The 22,400-nt window shown below is 42.2% G+C and overlaps 1 protein-coding gene across 2 annotated transcripts in view; it reads right to left on the reverse strand.

The window, feature by feature from the left end:
- Positions 1–1,027: 1,027 nt before the first annotated feature.
- The window catches only part of Eif2ak2 (eukaryotic translation initiation factor 2 alpha kinase 2), a 33,542-nt gene continuing 12,169 nt past the window's right edge, over positions 1,028–22,400 (reverse strand). For both annotated transcript variants that reach the window (XM_052186414.1, XM_052186413.1), the window contains 9 exons: positions 21,850–21,884; positions 20,401–20,451; positions 18,051–18,173; positions 16,666–16,785; positions 14,972–15,146; positions 7,635–7,766; positions 5,489–5,590; positions 4,220–4,276; positions 1,028–4,140 (listed from right to left, as the gene is read on the reverse strand). In XM_052186414.1, coding sequence (XP_052042374.1) covers positions 4,018–4,140; positions 4,220–4,276; positions 5,489–5,590; positions 7,635–7,766; positions 14,972–15,146; positions 16,666–16,785; positions 18,051–18,173; positions 20,401–20,451; positions 21,850–21,884 — 918 coding nt within the window. In that variant the 3' untranslated portion in view covers positions 1,028–4,017. The remainder of the gene's footprint in view (positions 4,141–4,219; positions 4,277–5,488; positions 5,591–7,634; positions 7,767–14,971; positions 15,147–16,665; positions 16,786–18,050; positions 18,174–20,400; positions 20,452–21,849; positions 21,885–22,400) is intronic.

Below are 22,400 nucleotides of genomic sequence, written 5' to 3' on the forward strand. Positions count from 1 at the left end.
CTTTTGTATTCTCCTGAATTTCCTTCAGTGATTTTTGTGTTTCCCTTGTAAGGGCTTCTACTTTTTGATCCATTTTCTCCTGAATTTCTTTAAGTATGTCCTTCATGTGTTCCTGTACTAGCATCATGACCAGTGATTTTAAATCCAAATCTGGTTTTTCTGGTGTGTTGGGGTATCCAGGACTTGCTAATGTTGGAGAATTGGGTTCAGATGCTGCCATAATGCCTTGGTTTCTGTTAGTAACGTTCCTATGTTTGCCTTTAGCCATCTGGTTCTCCCAGGAGTTAGATGGTCTTATTGTCACTGGCTGGTGCTTCAACCTACTGTGGATCTTTAAGATTATCTCTGCAACACTGGATGACTGGGTTTCTCTGGCACAGATTACTGATATTCTGGCTTCCTCTTTTGTGCCTTTGGAGCCCTTCCCAGTCTTGCCTCAAGCAATGCTATACTTAGGTTGTCAAGGTCAATCAGGTGTTCTCTGTCTGCTCTATTATGGAGGGAAGAAGTTGTGGTGGGGGCCACTCCCTCTGTTGATTCTCACATAGGGCACAGGTCCTGTGATGAACTGGCTTGCAGATGAACCACCTATGTGCTCAGTTCCTGAGTGCAGGCAGACCCCTGGCAGTTTGCACCAGAAATCTAAAGCTCAGGGTGATACAGCACCTAGTGATCCTTTTGTGTCCCTGCAGACAGCAAATATGGCCGAAGGGCTTCTCTCCTTCCACAGCTTCCTGGGCAGGACGCGGGACCCGAGCCCAGCGGGCTGGCAGACCAGGAAGGGGATTTTTAAAAATGATTTTGTTTTGTATGTTCTGTAAATTTGTGAATGGTTTCCTTCCATAAACGTTTTTTAATATTTTTTTCTCTTAACATGCTGTTAATATACTGTTACTACATCTAGCTTCAGCTCAGTATAATTTCAAATCCATTTTCCTTTTGAAGGCATTATGGGTCTTGTTGACATGACTTCTGTATACATTATGTTAGCTACTTTTCTCATCACTAAAAACCCAACAGATACAACTTAAGGAAGGAGAGATTTATTTATTTATTTAGACTCAATGTCAGACGATACAATCCTACATGACAGGAAAGATTTGAAGCCTCATTTGGTAAAGCCTGTCCATGTCTCTGTTGGCTCATGGCCATTTGATAATGCAAAATGCATTCAGTCCCACCTCAGTCCCATAATCTTAATATTCAGCTCCATTCAAAAGCCCAAAGTGCTTTGAGAAGCAAAGGAAAACTCTTAACTGTGAGGCCTATAAAAACGAAAGCAAAGGCACAAAGTAACAATCACTATTACACAAAGCAAGTCTAAGAGAACAACAAAGAAAGACTGGACCTCTACAAGGCTAAATCCAAGTAGACAAACACAGGCTGCATCTCTGTGTCCATTGTCTGGAATGCACAGCAGCATTATCTGAACTCCAAGGTGGTTTCAGTTTCACCCTGCCACTGGGGTGTGGGAGTGCAGCTCTGGCAGGTGAAACAGGCCATGCTCAGTTTCGGCTGCAGGAGCGCCATATTGCATTTACCCCATACCCACTGTCTCACAGGAAGCACCGATATACTGATCCAGGTAGGAAAATGCAGCCTAAGATGTGGAAGGCCAAAACTGGGGTTCCCAAGCTCCAAGGTGTCTAGTCACCTCTGGAAACCATGCAGAAGGAGTCAGGAACAGAGGGTAGGAGTCTACTGGCCTAAAATGAGCCTGGGGTAGGGGTCGGGGCAAGGGAACTCCCAAACTCCTGGACATCCAGATGCCACTGGATAATGGGGAGCTGGGAACAGATTTGGGTCCTGGGGCTGAGGAGCTTGGGGCAGGGGAGTATACGGGGGTGGTGGATAGTGGATATGGGGAATCCGGCTTAGCTGCAGATTGTCTGGGAGTACAGGAGTATGGAGGGGCCTTCTCAAGAGGCTTAGCTGATGTAAACATAGGCTCTCTTCATGCTCCCCACTGAAGTTCTTGATGAGAGAGACAGTCCTTGGTTCCAAACTTTATTGACTGTTCATTGTGGAAAATGGATACATACCACCTCCTTAGGGTGGGCCAGAGATTAAATACCTTTTGCAGGAAGGAATGTCTGGGAAGGGAAGTTTATTGGCTAAGTGCTTGGGGCCTCTAGATACCTCATTAGCATGGAGAACTCATTCAGATCTATACCAGTTCCTATGTGGGGAGTGTGGTCACAAGAAAGCAGGTGAAGCTCCTACCATCCCCTCTGGGTTCCAGAGCTTCTGACCTGTTCAACCTCACCAAGTTTCCTGGCACAGTCCACTGCCCCACGCTCCAATAGGCTTCTTACAGCCCAGGCTGCCTAAAGTGTGTACAAGCTTTCTCCAATCAGTACCAACTGCTTCTTTAACAGATGTTCTATGTTCTTGTCATCTCCCACATCCTGGGGTCATAAATAAAACTTAGGTTTCACCTTTATATCTTCACACAGCCTCTCTGAGCCGTTCTTCAAGGAATCTGACCACCTATTATACGTTGTCCCCACAGGCTTGTTATGGAACTATGGGACAAGTGTCTCTGCCCCTGTGACCCTTACATTGTGCTTTCCTGTAAAACCAGCATTATGCAGATGATGCCAAGTCCTGCCACCATCTTGAAGCATAAACTTTGGGCTATGGCTATAGCATTCTCTATATTTATATATATCTATATTCTGTATATTTCTGTTTGAACTTTTGAAATGAAAGATCTTTAAATGGCTTTTCATTTTCACATTGTGCAGCCATCCACAGGTGTAGTCTTGCTCCTATGATACCAGCAATGTATTGAGCATGATTTCTCTTAGTGCACTAATCATTTTAACAGCTCTACACCTGCTTTGTCTTTAAAGGTGCCATTTCCCAGAACTTTGTTTTTCTCACATCTTTCCACTCACTCCTTCCAAATTTGCACTGTAACTCTGGTTAAAAGCAGGAGACAACCACCATGCCATAGCCTCAAATTTCCCCCACCAGTCTTTTGAATTTTACACAAATGCCCTGTATCTAGTCAAATTCCCAATGGGTTCCTTTTTCTCGGAGACTTCTGAGCTACCACATTAAGTTTGATGTATACCATTTGAGGACATCTCTAGCCTGCTGCTTCAAACTTTTCCACATTCCTCCCACAAACCAATTCTGAAGGCCTAACAGTAGGTTTGTTGCAATACAACCCCACTTCTGGTACCATTTCATTATTTTCCTTATCACAATGACTGACTACCTGAGAGAAGCAACTTAAGAACAGATGGATTAACTTGAACTCCTACATTCAGAGGCAGCAGTTCACATGACAGACAAGGCATAAACAGCAGAGGGTTCAAAGTGTGATCAGAATGCAATACATGTATGGAATTGTAAAAAAAAAAAATTAAGGTTATAAGCTTCTTTTTGAAGCAACAGGAAGACATTGAGTCATCTGTATAGTATAAGGCTGTTGGCCTGTTTTCTGGGACAGTCTCTCAGGTAGCCCATCTAACTTAAGCCTACTATTCTGCCATTTTGTTTCTTCATGTGGCGCTCTCTCTCTCTCTCTCTCTCTCTCTCTCTCTCTCTCTCTCTCTCTCTCTCTCTCTCTCTCTCTCTCTCCCTGCCTCCCTGCTCCATTCTAGTCCCTGCCTTTGTGTCTCTATCTGTGTCTCTACAGGTCCTTCTGCCTAGCTCTGGCTACCAGCTTTTTATTATGCAAAAAGCCAGGGTCCTTAATCATCCAGTTAGCAGTGGGTACTCTGTGACCTTCCCCACAGGGGCTTGCCTTTCTCTTTGGGCAGATGAGAAACATTTACATATTTGGCTAGCTAGCCATAGGCCCAGCAATTAACAATTGAGAAAGGCCAATAAATACAATATTTGTGGGTCACCCTAACCAAAACCTATCTGGGAAAGTGTTATTAACTTAAGGAAAGAAATACAATATTCACTGATATTCCACCTCAGACTGCAGATAGTTAAAGGAAAACCACATATCAGAGAAACGTTTTTTTTTGTTTTTTTGATTTTTTTTTCAGAAAGGCCCTAACATGTGTTTCTTTTCTTTTTCTCTGAGATGTCCTTCCATTCAGCCAAGGTCTTCAGGATTTCAGATGTCTCAGGTCGGTCCATGGGTTTCTTTGAGAGTAATTTCCGTAGAAGGCTTTTCTGTTAATTACAGGTAAGAGTCAGTATTAGCAAAGAAAATAGTGGGAAAAAATAAAACTGATAGCTTTCAAGTACTTACTTCTTTGTAGTCAAATATATCATCATGGAAGATGCCACGTTTTACATTTTGGAAAAGCTGAAATACAACAAATAGTTGTATTTACTAGGCAGTGATTTAAAACTAAACACTGTAATAGCTAGAGACACACTAAATCTAGAAAATTTCTAAAATTTAGGGTGAACTCTTTAGTCTAAGAAGCAAGCAAAACGCCCCTCCCCAAGCCTACCCCAATCATATGACCATCCTTAACATTCAATGCTTTGAAGTGATAGGTGCACGAGACTCATCATTTCCCTCTGTTTTGGAATGCTAGGCAGTATCTTTTCATAATCTCTATTTTAGTGAAGATAAGGCTCTGAACTCCAGGCAAGCCTTTTTTCTGAGCTTCCAACTAGGGTGGCCAATAGCCTGCTGTCTTCAGGGATTCCCCACAACCTACACGACAAAGCCCAAATTCTTTCCAGGCCCACCAGTCACCAGCTTCAGATAAAATCATACTGCCTGTTAGTCCCAACATACACTGCACATTCTGACTTCCATGCGGAGTGACATGCTTTTTATTTCAGACCATTAGTGTGAACTAACTCAGGTTAGTTGTCCTCTGACTGTCATGAGCATACCAGAGCGTGTGTGTGTGTGTGTGTGTGTGTGTGTGTGTGTGTGTGTGTGTGCATATAACCTTAAATAATCCTCCCCCCACACAACCCACAAGCAAACAAACAACCTGACCCTTTAGTACCCAAATTTAAATACTTTTAAGAAACTTAAATCCAGACTTCTGGAAAGATTTTTTAGCTGTTTCCACAGACTTTCTGTCTTCTAAAAATAGTCATTCTCTGATGTGATCTTTCTTTCCTTGTTTTTTTGTAAGATAAAATGAATCCCTTGAGAAACTGGCTTGTTCCTTTTTATATCCAGGTAGCACTTAGAGCAGAAATTTCCCTCTAATCAGTGAGATCTTGTTGGCAAACTTAACTGGGAATCTTATGGGCTATAAACATATTCTAAAGAAAGTCAAAGTTTTTAATATATAGCAGAATGGCTGGCTATATACTACAGTGCACCTATAACTTCAAAGCATTGAATGTTAAGGATAGTCATACGATTGGGGTAGGCTTGGGGAGGGGCCTTTTGCTTGCTTGTCTTTCCACTTGAAAGAGTAAATATTTGTTTCACTTACAACCAGAAGCTAATGTGGTCACACACACTCTCACCAAATGGCAAGAGCAAAAGCGCTTAAGCATTGTCAATGCTTTAGTTTCCTTAATTCGTTCTTGGGACAGTTACCTTTGATTTTTCTGAACCAGTGCAGCACATGTGGAGAAGTTCAGCTAGAATAAGACCCAAAGCAAAGATGTCCACTTCTTTTCCATATTGCTCTAAAGATGACTGAAAGCCAAAATACATGAATCTTTGTTATTCACCTAATAGAAATCATGCCTTTTAAAGAAAAAAATAGCTACAAGTGATATATTACACTAAAATGACTTTGGAACATGTGTAGCAAATGTGCAGTTGGTCTTCATGTGGGTCCCCTAACAACTGGAGTGCTGGCTGTCTCTGACACTTCTGCCTTGCATTGACTCCCCTTCCCTTACCTGGACTGCTTGGTTGGGACTCAGAGGGAGAGGATGTGCCTAGTCCTTCTGGGACTAGATGTCCCAGGGTGGGGTGGTACCCAAGGGGACTTCCCCTTCTCTAAGGTAAAGAAGAGAGGGAATGATGGAAGTAGGGATTTGTAAGAGCTGGATTGGAGGGAGGTACAGGCCGTGATCAAGATCTAAAGCCAATAAAAATAAATAAATTATTGGGAAAAACAAAACAAAACATGCCTGCTTGTTCTAGATCCCATGAAGTTGAGCACTAACATTAACCATCACATAGAAATAAATAGAAAAAACACTGGGGCTGGAGAGATGGCTCAGTAGTTCAGAGCACTGACTGCTCTTCCAGATGTACTGAGTTCAATTCCCAGCACTCACATGGTGGCTCTCAGTCATCTGCAATGGGATCTGATGCACTCTTCTGGTGTGTCTGAAGACAGCTACAGTGTACTCATATACATGAAATAAATAAATAAATCTTTAAAAAAAATAAATAGAAGGAACACAATAGAGGCCATATAAAACAAATCTAAAGCAAATTTTTACTAAATAGCAAAAACAGGAACATTTCCACCAACACTTATAGTCAGACAACAGGATGGACTTCTTCCACCAGCATTCAATCTAGTTCTTGAACTCTTAGCCAGACAAGAGAATGATAGAAAAGAAATTCAGACAGTAAAAGAGGCCAAATCCCCATTTGTAAACAATTTAATTCTGTACATACAAAAATCAGTAGTTTTGGACTGGAGAGACCACCCAGGTCTCTACTCTTGCAAAGGACCTGAATTGAATTCCCAGCATCTGATTCCTGTCCCAGGGGATCTGACATTCTCTTCTGACCTCTAGAGCCACCAGGCATAAAAGTGGTGCCAATGCATACATACAGGCAAGCTCATACACATGGGCTATATTCTTTTAAATGAGTAGGCTTTCTATGCTTCAGTAATGACTGTGCTAAAAAAGGGTCAATCAATCTTATTGACAATAGCTTAAAAAATGATACTGTGCATGGTGGTGCACACCTTTGATCCCAGCACTTGTGAGACAGAGGCAGGTGAATCTCTAAATTGACATCAGCCTGGTTTGCAGAGTTCCAGGGCAGCCAGGGCTACACAGAGAAACCTAAACTTCCTGTGCTTGTGAACTACCAGAATTAACATATTAAAAATGACTATAGTACTAAAGGTGATCTACAAATTCACTGTAATCCCCATCAGAATTCCAGCAACATACTTAGCAGAAAGAAAAAATTTTAAGTTCATATGGAAGAATAAAAGTCCCCAGAGAGCCAAAAAAAAAAATCCCAAATAAAAAGAACATTGTTTGAGATATCACTGTATTTCATTTTAACTTATATTACAGAGACTTAATAACAAAAAGTATGAAAGGGACACAGAAGAAGCACATGGGTCAATTTAATAGAATAAGAGACCCATAATAAACCCACACATCTCCCTCATTTTGACAAAGATGCCAAATGCATTCTTTGTAGAAAAGACAGCATCTTCAACAAATGGTCTTGGGAAATAAGATATCCCACTACTGTGTGTGTATGTGTGTGTGTGTGTGTGTGTGTGTAGTAGAGAGCAATCAGACAAGATTCCTGACATCCTGATACAACCTCTGGCCTCCATATGCTCATATACAAACATGCACACACCACACAGATGTACACACACCTACATAAACTTGTACATATGAGAGAGAGGTGGGGGAAGAAGGAAGGGAAGGAGAGGGGAGGGAGATGGAAAGGGAGAAGGAAGGAGGGAGGGAGGGAGGGAGGGAGAGGAAGAGGTTATGGGGAATTAAATAGAAAGGGGTTTTACCTGTTCTGGACTCATGTATGAAGGAGTTCCTATACTCCTTGTTCGGGATTTTCCATGATTTTCCAGGGCTGTTGCAAGGCCAAAGTCTCCAATCTTAATGTGTTTTTCATCTACTAAAAATATATTACCTGGCTATAGAAAAAAATTAATTACCACATGCCAGTTGGACCAACTATTACCACAACTAAATTTGGGGATGAGTCAGGGTTTCTTTGTGTAGCCTCAGCTGTCTCAGAACTGACACTGGCTTAGAACTCAGAGATCTGCCTGCCTCTTCCTCCAGAGTACTAGGATTAAAGTTGTGAACCGCCAATACCACCCAGTCCCAACTTTCTTTTATGCTGATTTGTATGGATTGCATTTATCCTTCCACGGGCTTCCCAAATCAGGGAATTTAAAACCTTGGGTCTTTAAAATTGCCAAGTGAAGAAAGAAGAAAAGACTTTTAAATGACAGCAAAGGTGGCTTTGGTTATACATGCTGCTTCCAACTATCAGATCAGCCATCAAGTAAAAAATTCAGTTTGCAGGGGCCCAGGAGAGGGATCCGTGACTGGAGGGTGGGCTCGAAACAGATCCTTGCTTTCATACATCCTAGCCCAGTTGGAGGTGCGAGGAATGGGAGCTAGAGCTCCCCATCCCATAACAGGGCTGGGCATCCACCTGAGGAAATTCTGCAGATATGACTCAGGATCTGATGGGAACTAAAACCCCTTCCAATCTTGTGAGTCTCTGAATGGGTCAGCACTACTGCAGGATAGCCCAATGCAGGATTTCTCTCCAGTTCGGACAGTTTTTAGGAAGTATATCCCTTATGCCTTGTTAAATAGATGCTGATAATGATCACAAAACACCTTTTCTATGCATTTCCTTTGGTTATTTTGTTTTGTTTTGTTTTGTTTGTTTGTTTGCTGCTGTTATTTGGGTTGACAGGGGGAGGGTGACTTGGTTTTTTTCTTACAGGGTTTCACATATCCCATGCTAGTCTCAAACTCAGTACATAGGCCAGGGATGACCTAGAACTTCTGATCCTTTAACCTCCACATTCTGAGTCCTGGGATTTAGATCATGAGCTACCTACCATGCCTGGTTTATGAACAACTGGGAATCAAATTCAGAGCTCCATGCATCCTAGGCAAGCACTCTCATGAATGAACTATATCTCTAGTCACTCTATGGTGCAACATTTCACCTTACACCAGTCAGAATGGCTAAGATTAAAAATTCAGGAGATAGCAGGTGTTGGAGAGGGTGTGGAGAAAGAGGAACACTCCTCCACTGCTGGTGGGGTTGCAAATTGGTACAACCACTCTGGAAATCAGTCTGACGGTTCCTCCGAAAACTGGGAACCTCACTTCCAGAAGATCCTGCTATACCACTCCTGGGCATATACCCAGAGGATTCCCCACCATGTAATAAGGATACATGCTCTACTATGTTCATAGCAGCCCTATTTATAATTGCCAGATGCTGGAAAGAACCCAGGTATCCCTCAACAGAGGAGTGGATGCAAAAAATGTGGTATATATACACAATAGAGTACTATTCAGCCATTAGAAACAATGAATTCATGAAATTCTTAGGCAAATGGATGGAGCTAGAGAACATCATACTAAGTGAGGTAACCCAGACTCAAAAGGTGAATCATGGTATGCACTCACTAATAAGTGGATATTAACCTAGAAACCTGGAATACCCAAAACATAATCCACACATCAAATGAGGTACAAGAAGAAAGGAAGAGTGGCCCCTTGTTCTGGAAAGACTCAATGAAGCAGTATTCAGCAAAACCAGAACGGGGAAGTGGGAAGGAGTGGGTGGGAGGACAGGGGGAGAGAAGGGGGCTTACGGGACTTTCTGGGAGTGGGGGGCTAGGAAAGGGGAAATCATTTGAAATGTAAATAAAAAATATATCGAATAAAAAAAATAAGTTAAAAAAATATATAGGACAATTTTGTGATATCAGTTTTTTTCTTTCCACCTACATATGGGCTCCAGAAATTGAACTTAGATCACTAGTCTTGTACCACAAACATCTTTACCTATTGAGCCCAAACATGTATACATACATACATACATACATACATACATACATGTTCACGCGCGCGCGCGCGCACACACACACACACACACACACACACACACACACACGCCTATGAGAGGGCCTAGATAATGAAAGAGGAATAAGATGGGGAGCCCAGGAAAGGCCAAAGGGAGCTTCTGAGGAGCCCTGTGCAAAAATTAGCAATGAGATTCAAGTTCAGTCAGTTGATTTCAACCTAAAGTCAGTAACGGAAGAAGAAGATTTGTATGTGATAGACATGGAGAGACAATGTTCCAACCTAAACTGAAGTCTATATGTCCATATTCACAGATGAATAATGGGGTAGCTCTTGCTACCTCAGTACAACAGCTTTAACCCAACTCTGAGAAACAGGAGATTGAATCTGTGTAAACAGCTAAGCTGGATGGGACAAGGAATACTAGATTGCTTTTTATTAAAAAGAAAACACAATGAATGACACTCTACTTGTTTAGTCAGATAGTGTGAGGTTAAGGGACAGGGAAGACATGTCACCTTCCTCCAGGGAGCAGAGAACAGGTCTGAGGTTCTGGCCAGGGCTGACCCTTCTGATACTAAGGTAAGATACAGAGACCAGAGGAAGCCCTCTCTCTAGAAACCATTGTGCCCCAACCAATGAGGCCTAGAGGCTAAGATTCCAACACAGTAAGAAGTGAACTCTTGGAGGCTTCATGTAAGAATGGCTCTTTTGTGAAAACACTGTCCTTTGGAAGACATCTGCAAACATATCTTTCTAATCTTTTCTGAGATAAAAAGAAGCAGCATTATAGTTTAAAAAAATGTTCATTAAAGGATCTCAGATCAGGATGAACTACACCCAGAGAAAGACCTTCTATGTAAATAGAAAGAACATAAGACAAGATGGCTTCATGACACACGACATGTGTGGGAAATATATTACGCTGGGGGAGGGGCTATGCCTGTTTCCACAGGAAAAGAAAAGCTGTGGGTTCTTTCCAAGGTGATAAAAATCAGACATGATGAAGAGAGACCTCCTGAAGACCTTAGCGACAGAGAAGTAAAGGGAGACTAACACAATCAACAAAATAGTTTTGTATACTACAGGATAAAAGAAGAGAAAGACAGCCCTAAAAAGACTCACACTCTGGGGATGCTGAGATTCTGGGACCTTCCATTCCAGCTTCACACTTGACTCTACTTCAACTGCATCAAAGCTGATTGTTTTAGAGACTTGCTTCCAGAACTTTACTCGCCTATTCAGCCTTTCAGAACATCATGGTCAAGATGTCAGCTGACCAATGAACTTTCTCAGCACATAGTGACTGGAAGGCAAATAATGCCAGCTAGCTCTCCTCTGACAAGCCAATTTTCCTATTTCCCTTTGTGCCCCCAGATGGGAATTCTTCGCCCCAATTCAGCTGGAAGCAGACCAAAGACAATCATCATCCTAGTTCCCTATGTTGGGGTGGATGGGTCTGATTATTTTAGGAATTATAGATATGTCCAAAGCTAAAGAACTTAAACTTAGGGATTTCTACCTTTCCTCTTTTCTATCCTTCCTTCTTGGGTAAAGGGGAAGGGGGCAGAAAAGAAAAAGGGGGAGACAGCAATACCATAGAAATTATAGAAATAGACAAATAGGAATAGGTTAGCAAATGTACTTTTAAGCAAAACATTACATAGCCAGATCTTACATTTGTAGAAGTCTTTACAATTGATATGAGGTTGAGGTTATAATCTCTTATATTGGTTCAAAATTTATTTGATGTAAATTTAAGGTTTTCATTGGTATAAATTTATTATTGATACAAAACTAGAATTAGTAGTAGTATTACTTCCATGTAGGCATTGTGCCTATATAACATATTTAAAAATACAAGGCTTAGATCCAGTCCTTCTATAACTGCTATTATAAACTGTTTTTTAGATGATTAATTAATACAAGTTAAGGGTCAGATAGCAAACTTGTGGTTGTGAGTTAATTAAAAGGGTGTTCCTGAGTTATTTTGATTAGAAATGGCCGAGAGTAGTCAAGGCTTAACAGTTCAGAGATGCTTTAGGTAGAAAGATGGCCTTCAAAGGTGTCAGAAGTACACAGAATATGATGTTTATTGACATTTCTTTATTAAAGATCATTTGACTGGAGACCTATTTGCTCCTGACAGCACCCCTTTCTTGAATTCAAAGAAGAAATTGAACATCAATGGAGTTGCTTCAGTTGTGGCGAGACAGTCACCAGGCAAAAATTGCCTCATTTCATCTACAGTCAGTCTGTTGTGATAGGTTTTGAGTGAGTTATGGGTAAGAAGTTAATTGCTTGTTCAATTCTATAAAAAATTCATACTGAAGTGAAGGAATACTGAATAAAAATGAAAATTTCAAATGTTTTTTGAGATATGATCTAGCTGTGTGGGTCAAGCTGGCCTCAAGCTTATAACCCTCCTACCTCAGTTGGTCAAATGCTGGGATTTCACGTATGTCATCCATCCTGGCCATTATTTATCTTTTGGAACATAACATTCCTACAAATGTGCTAACTTTCAAGAATACTTTCAGTTATTGCTACAGAGAAATATTAGAAATGAGTGGACTTGAATATCAAATTCTTAAGCTTGCGAATGCAAGGCAAACAGAAGAGGTCATATGTTTCTAAGTCCACTTAATTGTAACTAGGGTCAGGGAGTAGCTATAGACAAGGGTACTTGTTTTCCCAGAGACTGTTTTGAAGCATTCCTCGTTCGGGATGTTTTAGACAGGTGGAGTACACAGACAGCCGAGTTCTACCCAGACAAGGCTCTTCTGCCTGCAGCAGAAAAGGGCAGAGGCAGAGTGATCCAGAAAGGCCAGGTAAAGGAATCAGGACAAAAGGAGACATAAGAAAGCTTGTCTAAAGCCATCAGGCGGGACTTGGCATGGCTAAGACAAATTGGTATCAGCATAGTGGGGTATTCCTGTGACAGCCTGGCCATGATTTCAGGAGGACTGTGGAAGGACTTTAGAACTTTGGGCTAGAAGAGCCACTGGGTGTTGAGAGCTCTCTAGGGTGTTCTGTAGGAGCTTGGAAGATGATGCTGAGAGCAGTGCAAATGATGGAGGTCTGGCTTGTGAAATTTCAGAGGGAAGATGAAGACTTTTACCAGGGCCGTTGCTATTTTGATTATGAAGATTCTGTGGTTTTGGTTAACTGGGATTGAAGAATTAGCTGTGATTAACAAGATACCAGAACTACTATAGAGAAACCTTTGCATTACTGGGACAGTTGATGCTGGTTTGCTGGAGCTAAGAAATTAGCAGTAATTAAGAAGAGGCCAGCATCACTAAGGTAAAGTCTTCTGGGAAGCGTCTTCTGAGAGCACAAGGCTGTGTTCCAGAGATAGCCAAGGTCGTACCTCATGCTGCATCCGGACTTGCTAATGTGTAAGTACTACCCAGGTAGTACTGGTTTTGAAGGTATGAAGGGGTTATGAAGAGCAGCTGAGGCTCAGCACAGTGAGAGGCTGCGGAAGGCCATTGGTGAAGGCACAGCCTCAGTTGCAATTGATGGCCCAAAACTGAAGGGGTCATGCAAAGGAGTTGAGGTTTGGCACCATGAAGAGAGCCTATGAGAGGCTATTGGTGAAGCCTAGCTGCAGTTGAAGACAGCAGTGTTTTGGAGATGCCAGTACCATGTGATGACCACCAAGAACAGCAGCAGCAGTGGAGTACAGGCTAGAAGCCAAGGTGTGTGCTACAAAGGGCGGAGCTTGAGAAGTGACCCACGCCCTTGGAGGAGCCCGGAAGATTGTGAGTGGATCCTAGACATTGGATGGTTAGAGTTTGATTTGAATTTTGATTGTGACTGTGTCCTGATATTTTTCCCTCTTGAAGTAAGAAAATATTTTAGTGGAGCCCATGATTAAGAGACTTTTGAGTTGTAAAAGACTTCAAATTTTAAAAGATATTGGATATTTTAAAGGGATTAAAATTTTAATATATAAAGACTGTGGGACTTTTAAAGTTATTTAGATCTTGGGTTCAATAAGAAAGTAAAGATTAAGGCATTTGGATTTGGGTTTTTTGTTGTTGTTGTTGTTTGTTTTGTTTTGTTTTTAGAGACAGGGTTTCTCTGTATAGCCCTGGCTGTCCTGGAACTCACTCTGTAGACCAGGCTGGCCTCGAACTCAGAAATCTGCCTGCCTCTGCCTCCCGGAGTGCTGGGATTACAGGCATGCGCCACCACCGCCCGGCCTAGATTAAGGCTTAATAGTGATGTGTTTGTGTGTCAAGTTGACAAGGGGTCAGTTGTGCTGGTTGGTTTTTTGTGTCAACTTGACACAAGCTGGAGTTATCACAGAAAAAGGGGCTTCAGTTGAGGAAGTGCCTCCATGAGATCTAGCTGTGGGCATTTTCTCGATTAGTGATCAAGGGGGAGGGCCCAGCCCACTGTGGGTGGTGCCATTACTGGGTTGGTGGTTCTGGGTTCTATAAGCAAGCAAGCAATTAAGCAAGCAAGCAAGCCAGTAAGCAGCACACCTCCATAGCCTCTGCATCAGCTTCTGCCTCCAAGTTCCTGTTCTGATTTCCTTTGGTGGAATCAGCAATGTGGAAGTATAAACTGAATAAACCCTTTTCTCCCCAACTTTCTTCTTGGTCATGATGTTTGTGCAGGAATACAAACCCTGACTAAGACTGTAGGTTTGTGATAAAAAAAAAAAAAGGGAAATTGTGGAGCTGTTTGGCGCCTCCTCTTTCTTGCTAGTGAAAAGGAAATTGAGGAACCCAGTAGTCTAGACCCTGAAAACAAACACACTATGCATATTTGAAAGCTTGGATGGTTTTCCTAATCGTGGGACAGAAAATCCCAATCAAGCCAACATAAGCCATGGACTGACTCTTCAGCTAAGCCTGCCCTCGTGTGCAACCACTGAACCCCGTACGCTAGAGCAGAGCCACAGCAGCGGTTGGCTCAGGGCAGCCGGCTGGACCTTGCAGCCACAGTCATTTTTCAGAATATGAAAAGTGTTATTGCTTTCAATGGGGCAATGACCATCAAGCTAAACACAGCCTGAGAGGAACGAGACTTCTAATAGGATCATTGTCACAATAAGTCCATGGGCCTGGGAGACCTGCCAGGCAGTTACATGGGACAGCATTTGGGTAAGTTCCAGACCCACTTTAAGTCCAGCAGATTAGAGAGGTGTAATTTTATCATGACTAATTGCCAATCACAATCTAAAACTAAAGAAAAAATAACTAAATAACTAAAGTTATTAAACTGTGTGTTTATGAACCAACAAGGTAAATTTCCTGCTTACCTTAAGATCTCTATGGATTAAACCTTTCAAATGTATATAATCCACCCCTGTCACTATTTGTTCATATAACTCCAAAGTCAAAGCTTTGTCCACTTGACTTCTCTTTTCCATCCATTGCTCCAGAGTTCCTTTATCACAGAATTCCATTTGAATAAAGAGGCACCGGGTCTTGTATCTGTATACAAAATTCACAGTACATTAAAAGTAACAACAAAAATAAATTAATTTTTAAAAGTTCTATCATATCTTATAAAACCCAAAGCATGTCTCAGAATAAAAATCTGAATATAATAAACTTGAAATAAAACAAACCACTTTATATAAATCATAATTTCCCAAGGATCCAGAGCTTCAATTGTTTATAAAGTAGGAGCATATATATTATTTAATGCTGAAGATCTTTGATCACTTTCAATAATAGATATGAGTAGTATTAACTGCAGAAATCTAGTTTTCTCACTATTATATAAAGTAAGTTTGAAGCATTTTAATTTGTCATCAGTTAACTGAACATCTGTTTTACAAAGGGCACAGAACACTTAAAAAATGAGTTAGGTACCTTCCTTATTATCATAGGGATTAGAGTTTCACAAGAGGTAGAAGAAAAAAACAAGCCTGAAATGACAGCCCATTTAGAAACTCCTACAGATACGCCAATAAATTTGTTGCTGTATAAAGTTGGAGGACTGTTTTTGCTAACCACAGTTTCTACATATCTTATGAACTAAGTTGCCTTCCATATTGAATTTATATTTTCTTAGCACACATACGCTAGCAAATATGGTGATGTAGCCAGTAATTTGCTTAAAGCTAATGAAGCCTTTTGTCTTCTGATGGTCAACAAGTCCTAGAGCTCTCAATGGCACGAGGAGGGGACAGAACACCTCAGGAGATGGTGAGCAATAAGGTTTCCAGTGACATGAGGATTTCAGTGAGAAGACTGTCCTCAAGAAATCTGTGAGTGAAGCCACCAGGCCATGCATGCCCTGGGCAGTGCACCACCCCACCAAAGGCATACTGCCAAAAGCCTCTGAGAAGGGAAGTTTCAGAGCAGAAGGAGGGCCTTTCGGATTCAGCATCTGTGTGTTAAATCAGTCTTTACTCTTATAAACTATAGCACTAGCTATAGGAAAAACAAGGGGGTCCAGAATGCAGAATATGAGATCTTAAAAGGAGCTAAGGAAAAAAACGAAAAACGTTTTTTCAAAAAAAATTTTTATTTTCAAATGTTGTGTCTTTGTCTCTGTGTGAGCATGTGTTCATGAGTGCTGCTGCCCACAGTAGCCAGAGGATACCCTGGCACCGGAATTACAGGTGATCGTGAGCCTCCTGACATACCTGCTAAAGCAATCCAGGTTCTTGGCTACTGACCCATCTCTCCATCCCATTAAAAATACCTTTAAGGCAAGTTTGAGCTAGGCATACTGAAATGTGCCTGTAATCACAGCACTTAAGAGGCAGAGGCAGGAGGCCGCCCAAAGGCCAGTCTGGGGTATATAGTGGGTCTAAAACAAAGTAACTAAAAGCAACTTTGGAAGATGGAGAAAAACAGGGAAAGATTATTGATTGTCTTCCTGCCTGTAGAACAGGAGACCACTGTGTCTCTGAAGGCTGTGAGGAGTGATAGTCTCCTCTAGTGGCCCCCACACAATAAATACCAAGTGCCCTCCATTGCAGCCTCGAGAAGTTCTTACCGACTTGAATCACTCCTGCTTTGCTCGGGGTCATAGTCCTCTCCCTCCCAACAAAAACAGTATTGAACAATGTTGACGTGATTGAGTTCTGCCAGCGCTTGTACTTCACGCTCCACCTTCCTATTAAAAGGACCCAGAAAACAAACGTGCCATTACATACCCCTAATAGCCACAGGACACCTTACATAACAGGATGCAACCACCGAGGCTCCTCTCTCTGTCCTCACTGTGGTTCCTGTGCTAAGTTTGAGCATGAGAGCCAGACCTCAGAAGGGAAGAAAACTGAACGCACAGTAAAGCCATATCCGAAACCATAGCTGTTCTTATTCTCAATTGTAACTGCCCACAGTTACATCGAACATGTTACCTGAAAGGGAAGCTGGGGATGTATGGGAAGGCGGCAAAAAGAGATGGAGACCAAGATAACACCTGCGATTCAAGGTCTCAAAGTTTAATGAAGAACTCTCAATATATATAGTCAGGGGGCAAAGGCTGGAAGCTTCTCAGCAGACTGGTTCAGTTGCTCAGCAGGTGGCTAGTGTTTCTCAGGAAACTGCAGGTCCTTGAAGAACAATAGGCTTCACCTTGGTCTGAGCACTCCACCCTAGGTGGAGGGGATTATAGTTAACACAGGAGTTCCTGCTCAAAGGCTGGGAGAGGAACTTCACATTGGTCGAAGTCAAGTTCCTGCCAGGTGGCATAGCACCTCAATAAGGCTCTCTACACTCAAATGTATAAGAAAAAGACAGGGGCTTAAATGATAGATATCCAAAGGTAAACATCATTTGCATCTTCTTTTGACTGTAACAGTTTTCAATAGCTACATCATAGTTGATATTCTGCTTAGAAGATGGGTTAAAATCTTTGGAATTCACAGTCGAGTCCCATTTAGGCAGCAAGGGCAGACAACCCAGGCAGCGAGCAGAACTTAGCTTAGAATTTTCAAACTGTGACAAAGATAAATCCAAGGACAAGTTTATGTAAAGAAACCAAGACTTGGTACAATGAAAGCTGTACAGGAATTGGGCTCAAGAGCTAAGACACCGCACTATTTTCTTGAAATGAGCCTGTAGCTGGTTTTATGTCACGGTGAGACAAGCTTGAAACATCAGAGAGGAGGGAGCCTCAAAACGGAGCAAATGGAGGAAACCAGCTTAAACAAGTTAAGTCAACAGCTTCAGGTTTCAGCACTGTTTCAAAATGATACAATCATATTTTTAAACTGAAATAAATACCCGCTGTAAGGTAAGGTCATTTGAGGATAAACAAAACTTCTGTAGTTCTGAAAAAAAAATGAAGGAGGACCAGAAAGAACTTAGCAAGCAATGAAGGAAAGATACCTAATGCGAGGATTGGGAGCTCAACAGAGCAAGATGGGTACTTACTCGGTGTTATATTTAACGCGCTTAATAGCATATGTTTTTCCATCAATTCTGTGTCTTGCTTTGAAAACTTGGCCAAATCCACCTGAGCCAATTTCTTCTATGTCTTCAAAATCGTTCTTAAACCTAGGTAAGATTGATATTGCTGTTACTCTGAGGTTTAGTGTTTCATGTAAGATGAGACTCTTCCCTTATTGTTTTTAATAATGTCTGCTAGAACTCATGAATCACAAATCCACATTCCTCCTCCTCTTTCCCTCCCTTGTTAAGTAGAGTTCAGTGTAACAGATCATTCCCTCTGGATCGTCGCCTCATGTGAGACATGATGAAGCACCCTCCTCCAGCAGCTACAAAGAAGAAATGAACCCCACCCTCAACAAGTACTAAAGTAAAAAGAATCACCCAGCTGTGTGCCACAAATACCACAGAGAAAGCAGGAGCTCAAGGTTGCATATACCGACCTGTTTCTTTCCCTCCCTTAAGCCCTGCTAACCCTGACCTGCAGCACCCCCACTGCAGACATGAAATGAAATGGTCTTCATTTCTAGCGTCTTTACTTCCCTGGCCATCAGGCTCCCACAGGGGGCTCACTGACTGATACCCAGCTTCTCCTGCCCGGCTTTAGCTGTGAAAACTTAGTCTGCTAGCATCTCCCTCTCCCCAAACCTTCTACAAACCTTACCTTTGCATTCAGCAAAACCTAGGAAACCCTTAAATGCCCCAAAAGCACCACGTAGCACGTCCCCAGTTCTTTCTCCAATTTCATCCCACTACACCGTGATCTTTTCACTTCAAGCACAAGGCTTTCTCCACAGAAAGGTGACCTTAGGGCTACCTTTCCATTTCTTACCACACTGCTGTTCTTCTTTAACTCTGCCCATATTTTATTACAGCGCATATGTGTCATATATGTAAATACAGATTATGTAACTACAGATACACATGCATGTATATGTGTGGGTGCGTGGGTGTGATTGTGCACATACATATGTATGTGTGTGTATGCCTGTGTGTGTGTGTGTGTGTGTATAAACCAGAGATTGATGACAGAGGTCTTCTTTAGTGACTCTCCATTGTTTTTATTTTGGTTTGGTTTGGTTTTTGAAGACAGATTTCTCTGTGTAGTCCTCGCTGTCCTGGAACTCTCTCTGTAGCTCAGGCTGGCCTTGAACTCAGAGATCTGCCTATCTCTGCTTCAGAGTTCTGGGACTGAAGGTGTGTGCCACCACACCCACCTTGAACTTTACTTTTTTTTTTTTCATTATAAGGGGTTTTTTTTTTTGGTATACTTTTTTCTTTTTTTTTTCTTAATTGGATATTTTATTTATTTACATTTCAAATGTTATCCCCTTTCCTGGTTTCCCCTCTGTAACCCCTCATTCCATTCCCCCTCCCCCTGTTTCTATGAGGGTGCTCCCCCACCCACCCACCCACCCACTCCCTCCTCACTGCCCTAGCATTCCTCTACACTGGAGCATCAAGCCTTCACAGGGCCAAGGGCCTCCCCTCCCGTTGATGCCAGATAAGGCCCTTTCAGCTCCCTCAGTCCTCCCCCTAGCTCCTCCACTGCAGTCAGTCCCTGTGCTCAGTCCACTGTTTGGCTGCAATGCACTTGGCTTTTTGAGGCTGGATCTTCTGTTGAACTTGAGCTCACTGACTGGTCTCCACACTCCTACCGCCCTGGCTACCGCCAGAGTAACAGATGTGCGTGCTGCTATGCCTGTCTTAGAATTCACGTGTAGGCCCTCATGTTTGCACAGCCGAGCCATCTCCCCAGCCTCTAAATATAGATGTGTTTAAATACAAGTATTTCCTTAATGCCAGTGGCCACCTCCAAACTTTTTCAGAGGAAGAATTCTATTTGTTCACCATATGCCACATGCCCACAGCAGTTGCAGGTAAGTATTAGGAGCTTAGTAAGTATTCAGAATGTGTACGTAATGTTCCACTGCTGCACACGGGCTTCCTTCATCTTAGGTATTTAATTCTTAACTGAATCATCATCTACAGAAGATGAGCCCACCTTCCTTTTTTTCCCTAGTGAAATCTTGTGTGAAGCTAGATAACAGGTCCACACGGACGCGTTTCCATCCTCACAGACATTCCTCTCCTCCCTCCACACCTATCTTCTTCCCTATCCTTTCTAGTCTATTTTTTTCTTCTAAATCGCTGATATAAAGTACTACTTGCTTTCAGTTTTAACGGCATCCATGGATATCAGAAACACCGCTAACATCACAGAGATCTGCATTTGACACATTTCATTTGGATTCCCAAACCTTACTTCTCCGAGAGACCACAACCCTCCGTGGGCTTGACTATGCACGCTTACCATTAGACAAACTCTGCTTACCTGGCGTCCAAGGTATATTTATTACTTAGCACATCGCTAGGTGGCACTTTTCTAAAATTGAGACAAAAATGGAAAATTCAAACAAAACGGCACTCCATAGAACTTTAGAGCAGGCGCCGCGCCACCCTCAGGCCATTTTCTGTTTTGCATCAGTCATCAGAGGCAAGGGGTGTTCGGCTTCTTCAGAGAAATGCTTCCTTTTGCTGCTCCTCTGTTCTTCCCTGCATCTCACTTCCACCTGGGCTTGCCCGCCACGGGAAGGCTCTCATCTCCTTTTTCTCCAGACTCAGAACGTCCTTAGGACGAAGGTCTCCTGGGTCCCTCCCTCTGGCCCTCCTGCCTCTCTGATGGTGAGCCATCTGCAGTGAGGTGTTCAAACCTCACCAGAATCAACCATGCAAAGCCATGCTGCTGCCCCGCCCCCTCACCCTCAAGCCTTCACCTGGATGAACTCTGTCAGGCCAGGAATCACGACTGATGGAGCGACTGGAGTCTTCCTCCTCTCCTCCTCCCCTCACCCAGCCGCTGTCTCCCCACAGTCATGGCTACCCTTCCTTCCCAATCTCTCTCACGAATTCTCTCCCTTCTTTACTGCCACAGGCACCAGAGCTGTGGGCTGGATCATGAGGCATGTTTCTGTTTCTGCACCCATCCACCTCAGGAGTTGTATTTCGTTCAATGTGGTGTTCAGAAAACATTGATGGCTTGTGGTGGCTCCTGCGATCACCATGCCTTCAGTTCCAACGACATGTCATTATTCTTCAGTGAAAGAAACCAATTCCTAATGGTTTATATAAAATATGTTCTTCAAAAGACAAGTTATGACTGGAGAGATGGCTCAGTGGTTAAGAGCACTGACTGCTCTTCCAGAAGTCCTGAGTTCAAATTCTAGCAACCACATGGTGACTCACAACCTTCCGTAATGAGATCTGATGTCATCTTCTGGATTGTTTGAAGACAGCTATAGTGTACTTACATATAATAAATATTATTTATTTAATATATTAAATTTACTTAATAAATAAATAGATCTTTAAAAACAAACAAAAAAACCAAAACCAAGTTACTATCTATACCCCATCCATCTGCCAAAAACAAAAAACAGAAAAACAAAAATCACAACACTTCCCTTAAAAACACTTCCAAGTCCAGATCTTCAATAGTGTTGTTCAAAAGAACACTTTAAACCACTGTCACCTGCTACATCATCATAGGGCTACCCTTCCTGATGATGTATCTACAGATGCAAAGATGTGAATGTGTGAGTGTGTATGTTTTTCTTTGTTTCTCTCCTGCTAATTTGGTTTACAGGTTTCAAGCTTTCCACTGCTTCTGAACTACCACCCAAATGCCACAGAACTAGCACCCAAATGCCACAGGTGAATCTAATAGACGGAGTCTGAAAGACATTCCTAGTCTGAAATATGTTCAGTGCACAGAGATACTCACACTCCTGATTTCCTTTTATTTTCTGTGAGACCATTCTGAAACAAAAGGAAAAGGAAGCTGTTTCAGATGAGGAGAGCAATTGTCTTAGTTTGGGAGCTGGCCCCGTGACCAAGTTCCTAAATCTGTAAGGTCACCAGATTCCTATATACTGGCGTTCTCCCTGAGTCTCCTACCAACACTTACTGCAGGACTTGCGTACTGCTAACCAGCTGTGGTGTGCTGTCAAATGGCTGTTATGATTTGCACTTTTCTCATCCCTAGGGAATAAAGCATCTTTTTCCATTTGCTGCCCACTTAGGTGTAGCAAATCCTGTCAGACCGTATCTATTCTACTGAATCAATTGTCTTTTTCTTACGGATTTGTAGCTCTTAGTAAACAGATGAATTTTTATAACAAATTTCCTGATTTTTAAGTTTAGTTCTGATTCTAAATAGGAGTGGAACCACACCAAATATTCAGTTGGATGGGCAAGAAGAAAGAAGAAGAAAATAGAAATGTTTTTAAAAAGGACAAAGGTAAGAGCCAGGAGAGAGTTCAGTGGCAGAGCTTG

The sequence above is a fragment of the Apodemus sylvaticus genome, chromosome 6 (assembly GCF_947179515.1).
Source record: "Apodemus sylvaticus chromosome 6, mApoSyl1.1, whole genome shotgun sequence".
NCBI lineage: Eukaryota > Metazoa > Chordata > Mammalia > Rodentia > Muridae > Apodemus > Apodemus sylvaticus.